Source organism: Balaenoptera acutorostrata, chromosome 11 (assembly GCF_949987535.1).
Source record: "Balaenoptera acutorostrata chromosome 11, mBalAcu1.1, whole genome shotgun sequence".
NCBI classification, from domain to species: domain Eukaryota; kingdom Metazoa; phylum Chordata; class Mammalia; order Artiodactyla; family Balaenopteridae; genus Balaenoptera; species Balaenoptera acutorostrata.
The window spans coordinates 98,745,396-98,762,754 of NC_080074.1; the positions used below are offsets into that span (position 1 = coordinate 98,745,396).

General features: G+C 34.8%; 2 protein-coding genes across 6 annotated transcripts in view; both read left to right on the plus strand.

Annotated features, from left to right (window-relative positions):
• Positions 1-17,359, plus strand: part of LOC103012302 (C-type lectin domain family 12 member A) — a 234,448-nt gene that overhangs the window by 134,166 nt on the left and 82,923 nt on the right. The gene's annotated exons all lie outside the window — the stretch shown is intronic.
• Positions 3,922-15,514, plus strand: CLEC7A (C-type lectin domain containing 7A). 5 transcript variants are annotated; one of them, XM_007196081.1, is made up of 6 exons: positions 3,922-4,090; positions 5,806-5,904; positions 7,095-7,232; positions 8,314-8,465; positions 9,834-9,952; positions 14,834-15,514. In XM_007196081.1, exons 1-6 carry the CDS (start codon positions 3,988-3,990, stop codon positions 14,961-14,963), a joined length of 741 nt encoding a protein of 246 aa, XP_007196143.1. In that variant the 5' UTR covers positions 3,922-3,987; the 3' UTR covers positions 14,964-15,514. The 5 variants fall into 5 exon arrangements, with proteins under 5 accessions (XP_007196143.1, XP_007196146.1, XP_007196144.1 ...); XM_007196084.1 differs by lacking the exon at positions 9,834-9,952; XM_007196082.1 differs by lacking the exon at positions 7,095-7,232.

The following is a 17,359-nucleotide window of genomic DNA, read 5'->3' on the forward strand; positions in this document are numbered from 1 at the left end:
CAAAAGGGGAAAGGGTGGGGAGGGACAAATTGGTAGTATGAGATTAACAGATGCACACTACCATATATAAAATAGATAAACAATAGATAAACAGCAAGGATTTACTGTATAGCACAAGAACTATATTCAATATCTTGTAATAAACTATAATGGAAAAGAATAAAAAAACCCGAATATAGACACACACACACACATATATATACATATATATATATGTATCCAAATCATTTTGCTGTATAAAACTTAGAGGAAAACATAGGCAGAACACACTTTGACATAAATCGCAGCAATATCTTTTTCTATCCATCTCCCAGAGTAATGGAAATAAAAACAAAAATAAACAAATGGGACCTAATTAAACTTAAAAGCTTTTGCACTGCAAAGGAAACCACAAACAAAGCGAAAAGACAACCCACAGAAAATATTCGCAAATGATGCGACCAACAAGGGATTAATTTCCAAAATTATTACAAACAGCTCATGCAGCTCAATATCAAAAAAACAAACAACCCAATCAAAAAAAGGGGCAGAAGACCTAAATATTTCTCCAAAGAAGACATACAGATGGCCAAGAGGCACATGAAAAATGCTCAACATCACTAATTATTAGAGAAAAGCAAATCAAAACTACAATGAGATATCACCTCACACCAGTTAGAATGGCCATCATCAAAGATCTACAAACAATAAATGCTGCAGAGGGTGTGGAGAAAAAGGAACGCTCTTGCACTGTTGGTGGGAATGTAAATTGGTACAGACACTATAGAGAACTGGATGGAGGTTCCTTAAAAAAACTAAAAATAAAGCTATTATATGATACAGAAATCCCACTCCTGGGCATTTATTCAGAGAAAAACATGTTTTGAAAGGATACATGTACCCCAATCTTCATTGCAGCACTCTTTACAATAGCCAAGACATGGAAACAATCTAAATGTCCATCAACAGATGAATGGATAAAGAAGATGTGGTATATATATATATATATATATATATATATATATATATATATAATGGAATATATATATATAATGGAATATTATTCAGCCATTAAAAAGAATGAAATAATGCCATTTGCAGCAATATGGATGGAACTGGAAATTATCATACTAAGTGAAATAAGTCAGACAGAAAAAGACAAATATCATATGACATCGCTTATATGTGGAATCTAAAAAAAAATGGTATAAATGAACTTATTTACAAAACAGAAACAGAGAATGAACTTATGGTTACTAGCAGGGAAGGGTAGTGGGGAGGGATAGATTGGGAGTTTGGGATTGACATGTATACACTGCAATATTTAAAATAGATAGCCAATAAGGACCTACTATAAAAAAATTAATTAATTAAAAAAATTAAAGACAAGCCACTATTGAGAACACAAAAAAATGAATATAGACATATAAATATACACACATATATATATATATCCAAATCATTTGGCTGTATACCTGAAACTAACACAATACTGTAAATCAACTATACTTTGAGGTGTAAAGCTACCACCTAAAACTTTCCTCAGGGTCCTGAGAGCCATCTCTGAAAGCAAACACTCAGGGAATTAGTTAGGGAGATAACCTGCCCTCTCCCAGTCCCCATGGGAGGGTAGGGCCCTAGCTTCAATGGGGCACAACCTTGCTTCAATACGCAACACTGTCTCCGGTCCAAAGGAAGAAGAAGCTTGTTTTTCTTCCGGAGAAGCACCAATGAACACATCCACATGGTCTAGTCACATGGATTAACCCTCTTAATACCACTCAGTGCCTTTCCCTTAGCACAGCCCAGCCTTTAAAAAGTCACTAGTCTTTTGTTTTGGGGAAGTTGAGTTCAGTTTATGCTGGGCCCTCTTCTCCGTTGTAATCGTATTACTGAAGGAAATCTGTCCTCACCGCTTTTTTTTTTTTTACATCTTTGTTAGAGTATAGTTGCTTTACAATGCTGTGTTAATTGCTGCTGTATAACAAAGTGAATCAGCATATGTATATATATATCCCCATATCCCCTCCACCTTGTGTCTCCCTCCCACCCTCCCTATCCCACCCCTCTAGGTGATCACAAAGCACCGAGCTGATCTCCCTGTGCTATGCGGCTGCTTCCCACTAGCTATCTATTTTACATTTGGTAGTGTATATATGTCCATGCCACTCTCTCTCACTTCATCTCAGCTTACCCTTCCCCCTCCCTGTGTCCTCAAGTCCATTCTCTACGTCTGCATCTTTATTCCTATCCTGCCCCTAGGTTCTTCAGAACCATTTTTTTTTTTTTTTTTAGATTCCATATATATGTGTTAGCATATGGTATTTGTTTTTCTCTTTCTGACTTAATTCACTCTGTAGGACAGACTCTAGGTCCATCCAACTCACTACAAATAACTCAGTTTCTTTTTATGGCTGAGTAATATTCCATTGTATATATGTGCCACATCTTCTTTATCCATTCATCTGTCGATGGACACTTAGGTCGCTTCCATGTCCTGGCTATTGTAAATAATGCTGCAATGAACATTGTGGTACATGACTCTTTTTGAATTATGGTTTTCTCAGGGTGTATGTCCAGTAGTGGCATTGCTGGGTGATATGGTAGTTCTCTTTTCAGTTTTTTAAGGAACCTCCATACTGTTCTCCATAGAGGCTGTATCAATTTACATTTAATGAGTGTCTGGTTTTATCTTTTACAACAGCCAGTTGTCTCTTCCATTCTTCTTGCTTTGAAGTCTTGTGAACAGATCGGTACCTCTAGTTTCTAGCAACGATAAATGTTTTTCCATATCTCATTAACTTGGGTATTACTGTGGAAATTGGCAAAGAGGAAACATTAAGCATTTAACATAGTATTTCAGTTCCAGAATTCTCCATAAGCTGTTACTTGCAATATAAGTGTACAGAATGGTGAAGGGGGCAGGGTAGCATAACAGAAAAGATCATGAGTTTTGCAGTAAGAGGGGACTTTGGTTTGCTTGCTTGCTTCAATATTTTTATTAGTTTCTTAAAACTGAGCAAGGGAGTAAAATTTCTATGTCTCAGTTTTGTCATTTGAAAATAGGACTAAACAACAAGGTCCTACAGTCTAGCACAGGGAACTGTATTCAATATCTTGTAATAAACCATAAGGAAAAGAATATGAAAAATATATATCTGAATCACTTTGCTGTACACCAGAAACTAACACAACATCGTAAATCAACTATACTTAAAAAAGAAAATAGGAGTAATAGTGCCTATCTCATAGACTTGTTGGAAAACTGAGATTGTATGAGAAAACATGTGCAATGGGTAGTACTTAGTTCATAGTCATTGTTGAATAAATAATTTTCTACTTTGTATTATAAATCTCTGACAAGCCCCAAAGAGATTTGTTTCCTCTCTCTGTTGTTACAACAATGTACCTCCTTATGGTATCCTTCATGAACCTATCTGTGGGTTTCCTCTTTTACTCAATGAGCTTCTTCACAGGTATCATTTATCCTTTTATCCCCACCTCCTGTCAATTGAAAAGATGGGCATTTGATACATGTTTACTGAAAGAGCAGTACATGAATAAATGAATGAATGAACAGTTGTAACAAAGTATTGGTGAACTCAAGGGACCAAAATTGTTTTAGGTTTACATAAGCCAAGTCAATTAATGATGTCCAGTTCGGTTGTGAGAATAATGAAAGCAGCATAAGACATTAATGGTTTCATTTTTCTTATGTTTGATCTGAAACAAAGATCTATCTATTGTGTTACCTTATAATTCTCTTAAGAATCATCAGTCTCAAAAACAGGATCTAAAGATACCAATGGGAAATTACCAGAGCATATTTTTCATTTCCTGCTTTTGGGTATCTGGTTGGACTGCTTAAGCTCAACTTGTTAAAGCCTAGTAAATGCCTCCCCCACATGACTTGACTCATAGGTCCTCTTTTGCCCACAGGCAGTTGTCTTCGGAGAAGAGGAGAAAGAGCTCTCATTTGCTGAGGCAACTCAGGAACTCAATCGAACAATGGAATTCCATTCTTCCATAGGAAATTTGGATGAAGATGGATATACTCAATTAGACTTCAGCTCTTGCAATATCATCAGGAAATCTGTGGTCTCAGAGAAAGGTATATTTTTTTCTTTCTGACTTCAACATTTACATTCTTATCAACTAAAACTGGAAGTGGAAAAAATTGGAGAGACTTGCGATTTGTCGGGCTTTTATTAATATATTGTAAAAGGTTTTCAGAAGTCACTGAAGGTAATTTGAATGTGCACTAAGACTTTTGGTAACCATTCAGTGACTAATCATTAGTAAAGTTGACCATTGAACACATGGGTTTGAATGGCACAGGTCCACTTATACATGGATGTTTTTCAAAAGTAAATACTACAGTACTACACGATCTGCTGTTGGTTGAATCCATGGATTCCAAACTGTGGATATGGAAGAACTGAGATACAGAGGGCCAACTCTAAGTTATATGGGGATTTTTGACTTTGGGGAGGGGCGGTGCCCCTAATCCCTGTGTCATTCAAGGGTCAACTGTGTTTAATTATTATGATGATAGAAAATACTCACAATTTCTCTGTTCTATAGGGACAGACACTTCAAAAATAAGGAGTTGGTAATAAGTGTGATGAAATGCAAGGCTGAAAGAATTTCAATAGGAGTGACTTGTTTATTTGACATAAAAGAGTAAATTGCAGAATGGAGGTCAAGGAAACAAAGAAGTGTATATGAACAACATCAGGATATTGGAGATAAGAATGAGAAGAATGAAAAGATGGAAAAAACAACTTGTGATTTTATGGAAAAGGCCAAAGGGAAGTCAGAAGTCATAGGGTTTAGAATCCTGAGTCTGTTTTTGTGTGTGTGTGTGGTAATGAGATTGATTTGGCATTTTTTTTTTAAACAAAAGGGAGTTCTTTGTATACCAGTGAAGAAATATATATGTATTAGACAAAAAGATCCCATTATCAGGACATGAGTCTTAGACATAACATAAAAGAGGTGAAATCTGGAGAAGGGCATTAAAAGATTTCTCTCTTCACTGAATGAGCAATTTAATCTCCTCTATGATTCCCCTATTTGACAATTCTCTGAAATACTCTTATTGCTTATTCTCCGTTTTTAAGTGGTGATAGTAATATAAAGCGAGTTTCCTGTTATCAAGAGATTATTCACAGGTTTTGAAGGCAGAATTTACTCTCTTCTGCTTTCTGTTTATTCCCATTGCACAATTATTTTCCTCTTGTCACTTATGCAATTCTTTTCTTGGGCAACCTGATGGGGAAGAGTGGAAAAACTAGATGATGCAAGAGGTAAGGAGGCATGTGTGTGTTTATAGATGTGTGTGGACAAATTGTGTTACCTATAATGTGTTAGTAGTCCCTAAACTAGGTACTTTTACATATGTTAACTTAATGCCCACAATAATCCTTTGATGTATTATTAACCTAATTTTTCACAAAGAGAAATGGAAAAACAGAGGAAGTAATTTGCCCAAGGACGTGCAAGAAATAAGTGAAAGGGGAAGATTACCCTTAGTAACCAGAATTATTTCTGCTACATTAAGCTATCTCTTCTAAGAATAGGTAGGATTTCTGGAATCCTGGTACTGTCAAGAACTATAGACATCAATGTGGAGCTGAAATTAGGAGTGCATAGATATCAAGTTTCAGAACCTGAAGAGGTATGCTAAAGGTGGAGAAAAATTCAGACTAATCCTAGATGTGTAGCTTATCTGGGTGTCAGATTTTGATGAATTGTAGAATTGAAGTGCTCTGTGATCCATCATCCAATTTCTTTACTCAATTTCTGCTCCCTGTGGCGCCTCAGGATTTTGTGCTGCCTCCCCTCGTTGGCGTCCCATTGCTGTGACTTTGGGAATATTATGCTTGGTAATGCTGGTGATAACTGTGGTCCTGTGTACCATGGGTGAGTATTGGTGGGAGAGATTAACAACAGACATTTAATAAGCATTTATACTGTTCCAGGCACTCTTTTAAGAGCGTAACATAATCTAATTGAATCTGTGTATTGACCCTATTGAATTGGCGCTATGAGTTCTCATTTTATTTCTAGGGTCATAAACTAGTTATTGGTAGGATCATGATTAGAAATTTGGGTGATCTGTCTTAAAAACTCATACTCTTAACTGCATGCTCTCCTTGAATAGCTGGTTTCAAAGCTATGGAATTCCTAGGATAAGTTAATGAAAGTAAACCAGCGGAGGTAAAGAAGGAAGTACAATTGGTGCTTATCTTCCTAACGAAATAAATTCTCTAAAGAGACTATAAACTATTTTTTATGTCTCATGATTTAAGGAAATTGTTTTATACCTGATCTTTAATCTAAACTCCTTTGGATAATATCAGGAAACACCTGAGGCACTTATCAAATACTAACTAGTTATTTTGTGACGGATGAATAAATTTCCATAGATTTTATTGTTCATGCATTCAAAATTGAATAAAGTATTATTGTACCTTCAAAGAGGCTATATGAAAGATTTCTTAAATAGGTAAGTGTTTATTGAGTACATTCTATGTTATAGGCACCAGGCAGGTTCTCAAGGGACTCTCATTTTTTTTTTTTAAAGAAATTCACGTTCTTTTATTTATTTATTTATTTATTTATGACTGTGTTGAGTCTTCGTTTCTCTGCGAGGGCTTTCTCTAGTTGCGGCAAGTGGGGACCACTCTTCATCGCGGTGCGCGGGCCTCTCACCATTGCGGCCTCTCAAGGGACTCTCATTTTTAAATAATAGAAGAAAGATAGAAGACTTATTACTCTTTCAAATCTATCATAGTACCAATTGACTGTATTCCATTTACCTCTTACTTTCCCCTCATACTCGTTCTCCATCTGCTTCATTTTTCTCTTTTGTATTAAACCTTCTTCATGGAAGTTATTTCTTTTTTCTATATATTTAATCTATCATCTATTATATCTATCTATCTATCTATCATCTAACTTTACCTCTCCATCAGCAATGTATTATCTATCACTAATCAAGTATGTAACCCTTTACATTCCAACAAAAATATGGGTTTGGGGATTTTAATTCTCAAACATGGCAAAATGACTTTTTCTTCTGTAATTACTATTGTTGTTGGTATATGAAGCTATCTGGAGATCCAGTTCAGGGAGCAACCTGTTGAAGAATAACAGCTTTCAATCAAGAAATAAAGAGAACCACAGTCAACCCACACAATCGTCTTTAGAAAGGAATATGGCTCCTACCAAGGCTCTCACGACCACAGGCAAGGCAGAATTAAAAGATTAATAAAGTCCTTGATTCAGAAGGGTTAATTATTGGTGCTAAGGTTTGGAGCAAGGGGTGAAGAAAGTACTTTTACGTGTGGTGATTGTGCATCCAAGGAAAGCCCACAGCAGTATTGTCCCAGTAAAATACATCCCCTGTCATATATAAAGTGATATCATAAATACCTTATGAACTTAGTTGAATCTCCAACTTATTTGGATTTTTTTAAAATCAGTAACTAATTTATCACAGGCTATGTATTTAGGCTTATAGGAGATTGTATAATTTGATGTGAAGGAACAAAAAGTGTTCTCATCCCTTAGGGAATTGACATTTTAAAGTGATATAGTTAAAATAGGAAATAGGACATCAGAAAAGAAAAATGGATAGAAAAAGGAAAGAAGGGAAATTGTTGCTAAGAATTAAACATTTATAAAAGAAATAAACCTAATAGATATGTTTCTGAAAACTCTGGTTAAATTTGTTTTTCTTTAATCATGCAAGTTCATTTATTTAATTACAATTTTATATACACTAAACTTCAATTTCTAATTGCATTATTATTGACTATGGCAATATTTTGACTGCAATTTTCCATCTCTGGACACCTACCTTCTCACTATTTGTATCACATTACTCTATAATGTGAATGATTGCTCTTATACTTTTCTTATTTGGAAAATTGCATTCTGAAATGGATCTCACACTTGTAAAATAAGTTAACATGAAATTACTGTATGTCTCAGTGATTGATTTTGAATTGATTTATTAGTTATCATGGAGAAAAGGAGTTCTGGTCTGACTTTGAAGGAATGGAAGACAAATCAAGAAGGAAAAGAGGGTTCACTGTCTAAAACACTGTTTATAGTCACTCAATTCATTTTTTAATTGTAAATGAATAAGGGGTTTTAATGTAGCCTCTTCTGTAAGGTTGTATCCATACAGTTTGAATTGAAAATGAAATCTATTAATGGTAATTCATTGATTATTTATTAAGTGTCCTTAGGATGCATGGTACTTGCACTGAAAGAGGGAATTGGTATAGTATGAATCTCATTGTATTTATCTTTTATTTCCAGGAGTTCTTTCTAGCTCTTGTCCCCCTAACTGGATCACACATCAGAATAGCTGTTATCTATTTAGCACATCATTAGATTCCTGGGATACAAGTAAAAGACGGTGCTTTCAACTGGGCTCTAATCTCCTGAAGATAGACAGCTTAAAAGAGTTGGTAAGTGTAGATTTCAGTTATAATTATCTGTGGTCTATACTGAACAGAAAAATAGAGGTAGGTTCCAGGTAATGATGATTTTCCCTAAAAGAAAGTCATTTTACATATTCTCCATAATTATAATAATAGCATACATTAAGTGAGTAAAGTGCATAATATATGCTTCTCTTTTTAATTAATTAATTAAAATATGAACACATTTTACTTTAAAATAAATCCTTTAAGCACAACTCCGAGTTGACTATAATAATCAGGCCACTACTCATTTTTGTGGGTTTGGATTTCAGGTTGTAAATGTGGCAGAGTGAAATAGAAAAATCTTCCCCTTGTTATCATAATTATCAAGAAAAACAGCAGCTATGATAATATACATTTATAAATCATTTACTCCTTGCAAGATACTAGGAAAGGCAAAGATGTTTAAAAAGTAGGCTTGTTTTAGCAATGCTCAAATAATTTGTAAGAAAATAGAAACAACTCAGCTATTAAAAGTAAAATATCTCGTACTGGCAACAAATGCCATAGAAATTCAGAGAGATCCCTGCTGACATAAAAATTTCACAGAAAAAGTGCAACTTACTATGCATCTTGAATGACGGATAGAACTCCAATGAACTATGAGAAGGGGTTAATAGTCAGGAAACATTCTATACTACAAATCTAAACAATCTATAACTTCTATACTTACTTTTACTACTCCATTTTTTTGTTTATATTCTGTCTTACCCAACAGTTATAGTTCACACAAAAATTAATGGAAGTAGATGTATGATTTAAAAAAGAGCATAGGACTGGAAGTCTGTCTGGCTTTTAGACCTTCCTGTAATTGCCGCTATGTTGTGCTATATTTGTCAACAATTCAAATACGATCTTTAACCCCCAGGTTACTTATGCATAACTCATGCAGTGGGACTAAACTACTTTAAAATTGTCATCTAACTCTGAGAAGCATTTCTTGACAAAAGTCATGTAAATTTATATTTTCTATTAAAATTGTGGAGAAGATAGTGGCCTGTCATCCATGAACATTGCCTAGGATATTTTGTCTCCCTTGGATTTTGTCAGGTAGGTTGAATGCAGGCCATACAATGTTGACATTAAGGATCTATTCTTTATTGGAAAATTAAACAATAACGACTCTGAAGAAATGAGATATGACTTTTGAGACACTCAATGGCATTCAAGAATTGACACTTCTGTCTAGGTTGATGCCAGTATATGTGTGCAACCCCCACCAAGGTGACTCAATCTCTGTTTCTCAAAATCTCTAAGAGTCTGCTTCTGTATCTTCTCTTTATCTCTATCATCTCTGTCTATCACACTGTCTCTCTCTCCTTGACTTGTATTTGTATTTATGTTTCCTTACAGGAATTTATATCTAGGCAAGTGTCTTCCCAACCTGACCATTCATTTTGGATAGGGCTTTCTCGCCGTCAGACTGAAGAACAATGGCTCTGGGACGATGGTTCAATGTTGTTGTCTAACTTGTAAGTATCTGGAGAGGCAAAGCTTCATACTCTTCCTCAGAGAGGTGAGAACATGTCAGGCAGTTAAGAATCTGATCTGTTGGCCATAATAAGAAAGAGAGAGAAAAAGATACATAGTGATGGGGAGAGAGAAAGAGTGAGCCAGGAAAAAAACAAAAACAAAAACAAAAGAGGGTAGAGGAGGACTTAAGAGTCACAAAGAGCTGACTGGCCATCTCGAGCTGTCAACACAAGTGCTCCCTCAGCTTTCTCACTAGGAGGGCATGTGTTTGAAGCTCCCCAGGAAGGAGCAATCACTGTGACTCAGTGTAAAACTGTGCTTAAGAGCAGTGCTTTGAAGTCAGTCCTCAGCTTGAGTCAATGACTGGCCCACTCATTGTGTGAAACTGGATGAGTTCCTTAATCTAACTGCACCCCTCTTTCTGCATCTGTAAATGAGAATAAAAATAGTACGCACCTCTTAGGATTTTGAGATAAAAGTAAAATCACTTAGCACAGCATCTTGCACATAGTAAATGTGTGATACATGCTATTATTATTAATTTGAAAAGCAACTACATTTCACATTTTATAAAGCTCTTTTAGACATATGCACATTTGCATGATTATAAATTTTTCCTCATTGTATGTGTACGCACTAATATACACACGATGAAGAAGAATTTACATATGGAGACTTATTATGAGGAATAAGCTCACACATGATTATGAAGACTGAGAAATCCGACAATCTGCTGTCTGCAAGCTGGATAACCAGGAAATCATGTAGTGTATGAGCTTCAGTCCAAGTATGAAGGGCTTAAAACCAGGGGAGCCAATGGCGTAAAACCCAGTGCCAGAGCAGGAGAGGGTGAGATGAGATGAGATGTCGCCACTCACACAGTGAGGCAGGAAGAAAGGAACAAATTTCTGCTTCTGCCTTTTTGTTCTATTTAGGCCCTCAATGGATTGGATGATGCCCAACCACATTGGGGAGTGAAGTCTAGTTTACTGAGTCTAGTTCACTGATTCAAATGACACACTCGAAAATAATGTTTGATCTGGCTGTGGCTAGTAAAGTTGACACATGAAATTAACTCTCACAAAGTGTTGAAGTCTTCCTCACTGCAGTTGTCATTCATTTTTTCTTTAATATCTGCAGAATATGAAATTATATTCCCCTTTTCAATTTCTATTATTGGTGTGTGTATGTATTTGCATATGTGTGTGTGTGTGCTTTCTTCTTTCTTTTCTTTTTTTTTTTTAATCAATCTCATTGGGTGTAGTTTTCAAAGAAATAACTTGTGGCTGTGTTGATTCTTTCTCCCTCTGTGTCTTTTTTTCTCTCTTTTTTTCCCATTAATTTTGGTTTTCACCTTTATTATTTCTTTCCATTCAATTTCTTTGTGTTGAATTTGCTACTTTTTCTCTAATTTCTTGTGTGGACTCATGAAGTTCATCCTTTTTTTTCCTCAAAAAAAAAAGATGTACATTTAAGGCTATAATTTTAGTGTATTTTCATTTTCATTCAGTTCAAAATACTTTCTAATTTTCATTGTGAGTTGTTCTTTGGCCAATGAGTTACTTAGAAATGTATTTCTTAATTTAGAAATATCTGTGTGTTTATAGTTATCCTTTTGTTTTAGGTTTTAGCTTAATTCCATTGTGGTCAGAGAACATACTCAGTGTGATTGCAGTTCTCTGGTTTTTGGGTTTTTGGGTTTTGTTTGTTTGTTTCTTTGGCCACACCATGCAGCGCAGCTTGCAGGATCTTAGTTCCCCGACCAGGGATTGAACCCAGGCCCTCAGCAGTGAAAATGCTGAGTTCTAACCACTGGACCACCAGGGATTTCACAGTTCTCTTGTTTTTATTTGCTTCATCTTCCCATACTGAGAGAATTACAATAAAATCTTCCACAGTAATTCTACTCACAATTCTGTAAACATTTTTGTTGATGTGTTGAAGCCATATTATTAGGCACATATAGTTTAGAATTGTTATATCTTGCAGGCTCAGGCTCATTCAATGTACTTTTTCTTTCCTTTCTTTCCTCTTTTTTGAATTTTTTTTTTAATTGTTCCACCTTTTCTTATGTTAATTTAGAATTTACTTTTTAACTAATTTTAGCAGTTACTCTAGAGATTTCAACATATAGTCTTCACTCATCGAAGTCTAATATCAATTGGCTTTTTCATGTTTTTCCTATGCACTGTAAAATATTAGAGTATTTCTTTACTCTGTGTACTCCCTCCCCAAATTACATGCTATTATTTTTGTGTATGTTAACTCTGGCCCATATTTTCCCACATTTTAGTATCTCTAAAATTGGCATATGTCTTACAACTGCTGGTCTTTTATAATCATTGTCATCCTGCACTAAAATTGAGCTCTGTCAAAGCTTAGCATTTGTTTCTGCCAGTCAAAGAGGAGCACCACAAACCTGAGACTACTTAAATTAAACACTCCACTAGGGGTTTTGTATATATATATGTGTGTGTGTGTGTGTGTGTGTGTGTGTGTGTGTGTGTGTGTGTATACTGTTATCATGGGTTCAGACAGAAAAATTGTATGGGTAGCAGCTTGTGGCTCAACATCATAGGGGGTATAATTTTTTCCTCCCACCTTCCACCTGGTGGCAAGATTGAGAAATGCACTTTTCATTGTTACTCTTTTTTGTTTGGCAGTTTTATTTTTCATTTACTCCTGCACCAAAATAGTCCTTTGTTTTCCAGCTTCTGCAGGGTTTTCTGTTAAATTCCCATCTTGAAGGCATTTATTTCACAGAATTAAATAAATGGTACACCAATGGTTGATGGCATCTTGGATTCAATAAAAGTATAGCCCTAGAAAACAATATAGATTTATGCAGTCAGTTTATTAGATTTTCCCACATATTTACAGTTTTCATTGCTTCTTAATCCTCTCTGCCTCTCCTACCTTCCATTTTGAATCATTTTCTTAAATCTGAAGAATACTCTTTAGTATTTCCTTTAGAGTTGAAGTTTTAAGGTCAGATTTTCTGTGCTTGTCTAAAACTGTCTTTATTTCAACTTTTCTAAAAAATATTTTGAGTATAAAATTAGAAATTTGTAGGTTTTTTTCTTTCAGGCATTCAAAGATATTATTATAATGTATTCTATTTTTATTGTTGTTTTTGAAAAGTCAGCTATTTGAAAGTAATATATGTTTTAAATCTGATGTCTTTTTTCAGCTTTGAAAAGTTTTCAGCCACACTTGCTTCAGATGTTGCTTCCTTCCTGACTTTATTCCCTTCTTCTAGAATTCCAGTTAAATGTATTACAGACCCATTCACAATATCCTATATGTCTCATTTGCTTTTTCCTATATTTTTATCCTTTTTTCTGTAACCTATGTATTTATTTCTCACCTATCTTCCAGTGCTTATTTTTCCTCATCTGTAGCTACACTGCCATTGAAAGCCTCAGTTAAGCTTTTAATTTTGTTTGATGAATTTTTCAGTTTTACAATTTCTCAAATCTACCCAGTTACTATTTATAATTCCTAGCTTTCTTCTAACATTCTCAGTATTGTGTTTTAACTCCTAGAAAACACTGTATAGTTGTTTTAACATTTGTGTTTGATAATACCAGTGTCATATACTCATTTGTAACTGTTTCTATTATCTTTTTCTTCTAATTTTTATTCATATTGATATGTCTGATTTTTTTTTTTGATAGTGCTCTTAACATTATCTCTTAAATGTTTGTAGAATTAATTTGAAGTTTATAGAGAAGCGTTTCATTTGCTTCTGGCAAGCACCATCAGATATGAATAGTACAAACTGAGTATTATCACATTTTGATTTTAATACCACTTAACTATTTCACTTCCACTAGCCAAAGCACAGTGAATTTATTAATAAAGAATCTTGACAAAATATATCTCCTACTTTTCTATAGCCCTTTGTCTTGTGTTTTCTTTTCTGTTTTAAAAAATGACTAGTGGACTCTCTAAAGTCATAAGAGTAGGTCCAAATTAACATTTTGATATGTAACTACTCATTGGTGACAGTAATTTAATCTGGCTCTGTACATACTCCAAAATCTCTTAGAGGTCAAGAAAATTTTTTGGAGAAGATCACTGGTCAGAATTCTCTCTGAGGCTGGATCAAAGTTGTTTCATGTCCTTAGTCTAGTTGTTTCAATAGAAGAATTCTCTCAGTCCTCCAACTCCAGGGCCAAGAAGAGATAGATGTACAGGATGAAAAGTACCAGACCATAGCTTTTACACTGAGGCTCAGTGATGCCCTTTGAGCTTGACTAAATAATTAACACTGCTCCTTTAGGAGACTAAAGAGCAAGTAGAACAGAGTCATGCTTCTATTTGCCCATGGTAGTTCTCATAATCGTCTCTCATTATATTGCAATACAATGCAAACTTCAGGATGCATTAAAAATATACGGTTGTTTGAACTGCCTTTAAATGGCTTTGATGTCAATGATTCTTCATTTGGTTCTAAATAACTTTTAGCAAGAACGCTTCAACTTGGTCTACTCACTAAACATACCCAATAATATTTTCGCTAAACTGTTGCTTCATTTGATAAACATACTTCTAGGTAAAAGGTTAAAAGAGAAGTAAAGAACTGTCTATAGAACGTTAAATAGTTTTTCTTTTTTGTCAGTTTTATTTAATTTTATGCAACTAGTAGTATTTCTTAAAATTTTTTTGAGTCATTTTTATGCCTTAGTAATGAAAGTTATTTTGTTACCACTGGAAACAAATAGAATCTAAATTCAAGTTTCCTTTTTCAATGATATGTACACTTCAGAAACTTTTCACCAATATCCTTACCAATTTATTTCAACACTGTGGAGACAGTGGACAACATTCCTTATGTTTGTTCTATACAATTACCTTATTGTATTTTATTTTAACAGGTTTCAAATCAGAACAGTTACCAAACAAGACTCATCTCACAGTTGTGTATGGATTCATGTGTCAGTCATTTACGACCAACTTTGTAGTCGGCCTTCATACAGTATTTGTGAGAAGAAGCTGTCAATATAACGGTGGGGATGTTGCCATGGAGGAGCAGAGAGAAATATGTAAGATAGTAAGGAGGGCAGAAAACAACATGTTTATGACCAAAAGCATCATAAAAAAATCATCCAATTCCATCTCTTTTTTTCTCAAACAGCCGAGAGAATATGTCTGCCATATCTCTAAGAGAATCTTGTATAATGTGAAATTGTAGGGAATCTGCTGTTATAAGAAAGCTTTCTCCTTTTTAAATACTATCAATCAAAAAAAGATCTGATAATGAATATAAAAAAGTAACTGTCCTATTGACAGAGGTCTTAACATTTTGTAATGCAAAACATGTTTTATTACTTTTTATGATTACTGTTTTGCAGTTTTCAGCAATTCCTCAGGAATTAATTACTGTAAAAAGGTATTATTGGAACATAACTAAGTTCCCTCATGTGAGGATTTGTCTCTTTCTTATTTTCTTTTAAACTTTCCCATTGGTGCTATTTATATTTCCAATGGGGATTTCCATATTACTGGAGAGGCATTTACAGCCTTCTTGTATTCATTAATATGTGAACAGAAATTGCATCACGTTCACTGGATTTTTCCCTTTAAAATGGTTAATGTTATGCAAACTTCATTTTAATAAAAAATGTTAATTAAAGAAACTTTGGCCTTTAAATTATGTGCCTTGTGTAATTAACACTATCTCTATTTGCCCTCTCCCCAGAAATGATGATGAATTTGGCCCTGGGGAGGAGGTAGTATAATAGGTAGTTTTGTGTTGAAGAATAGATTTTGGATCTTAAATATTTAAAAACCTAAGAGAAGAAGATAGAAATTTTTGGTGAGGTTGACTATTGTCTTTTAAGACACTAACTTGTGTTGTCACTGTCTGAAAAGAAATGTGGAAGGGCAAAGATAATTCAGGTTGAGAGTTAAATTAAGGCATAAAATGGGATTTCGAAGCGATGCCATGCATTTAAATTTTGTTTTTGGTTTAATTGGGTCTCCTGTATCCTCCGAATGGAGTGGATGAGTTGAAGAAATCTTGATAATCAGGGAAATCATTCTGTATGCTGAATGTCCAGCTGCACTTATCTAGACCAGACAGGTGAGGCAACGATAACCCATAACTTAAAGATAAAAGCACGACTTTAACAAAAGTGATGGTGTAAAGTCAGAATGCTCTAGGCTGTCCAAGGCATACCATACCTCACTTGTCAATACACGTGTATACCACAGCCAAAGTGGGAACGTGCATGGGAATGAACAGAAAACATCCACACTTTTCCAAGAGACAGAAAAGGGAAAATAGCTACTAGCTGACGTATGTCTAAAGGGCAAATTCAAGATGAGTAATGATCATGCTAGAGGAAACACTTACTTATTCAAGGGCCACCATCTCCTCTTGCCTGAGTTATTGCAATAATTTTCAAGGAAGTCTCCCAGCATCTACACTTGTCTTTCTATAGTCCATTTTCAAACGTAGCAGACTGATTCCATTAAATTTAAAACAAACCATGCCAGCTCTCTACTAAAACTCTCCTTGACTTCCTGCATATCTGAGTAAAAAATAAATAAATAAAGTGAAACAAAAACCAAAAGACCTTTACAACTGTCTACTCACCAAGACAATTGCTGGCCATTTACTCCTTCGAGCTAAGCTGCTTTTCTCCTCATGACTCATTCCATTTAGGATGATGGTTTCTCTATTGTTTCCAGCCACAGCTGGCATGCTTGCATCTCAGGGTCTTTGAGCTTCCCCGTCCCTTTACCTGAACTATTCTTACCCTAGATACCTGCAGGACTTACTCTTTTACCTCTTTCAAGTCTTTGCCCAAGTATCACGTGTTAATGAGGCTGACTCTGACTACCTTATTTAAAATTACCAGCCCACCTTCCTGTACATTCTTAACCTCGCTCACCCTCTGTATATTTCCATAACTCTTATCACAGTATAGTATATTCTACTATTTACTTACTTATTACCTTTCTTGTATATCATCTGCCTTCTTCCGTACAATGTAGGCACTAAAAGTACAGAGAGTTTTGTTTTCCACGATGGATCTCAGAATCTGAGAATAGTGCCTGCAATAAAGTAGGTATCCAAAAAATATTTTTGTCATGGTTGAAAAAAATATTTAAGGACAAGTATTAAAAATGTTAATGTGGGTTGGTAAAAATTATCAAGGATCTACTTGAATAAAGCTTGAGAAATAACTCTAAGTGCTATTTCATTGGAATCGTAATTATCAGCACCTCCTAAATTATAACACCTCAGCTGTGACAATTTCTAATATCCTATCTTCTTACTTCATGTTCATATGTGCTTCACTTACCTCTCTCCCTTGCAATTTTATACTGCCTTCTCTCCTGTAACATTTTCTAATACATCAATCCAATGCAAATGACCAAATAACTTTTGATAT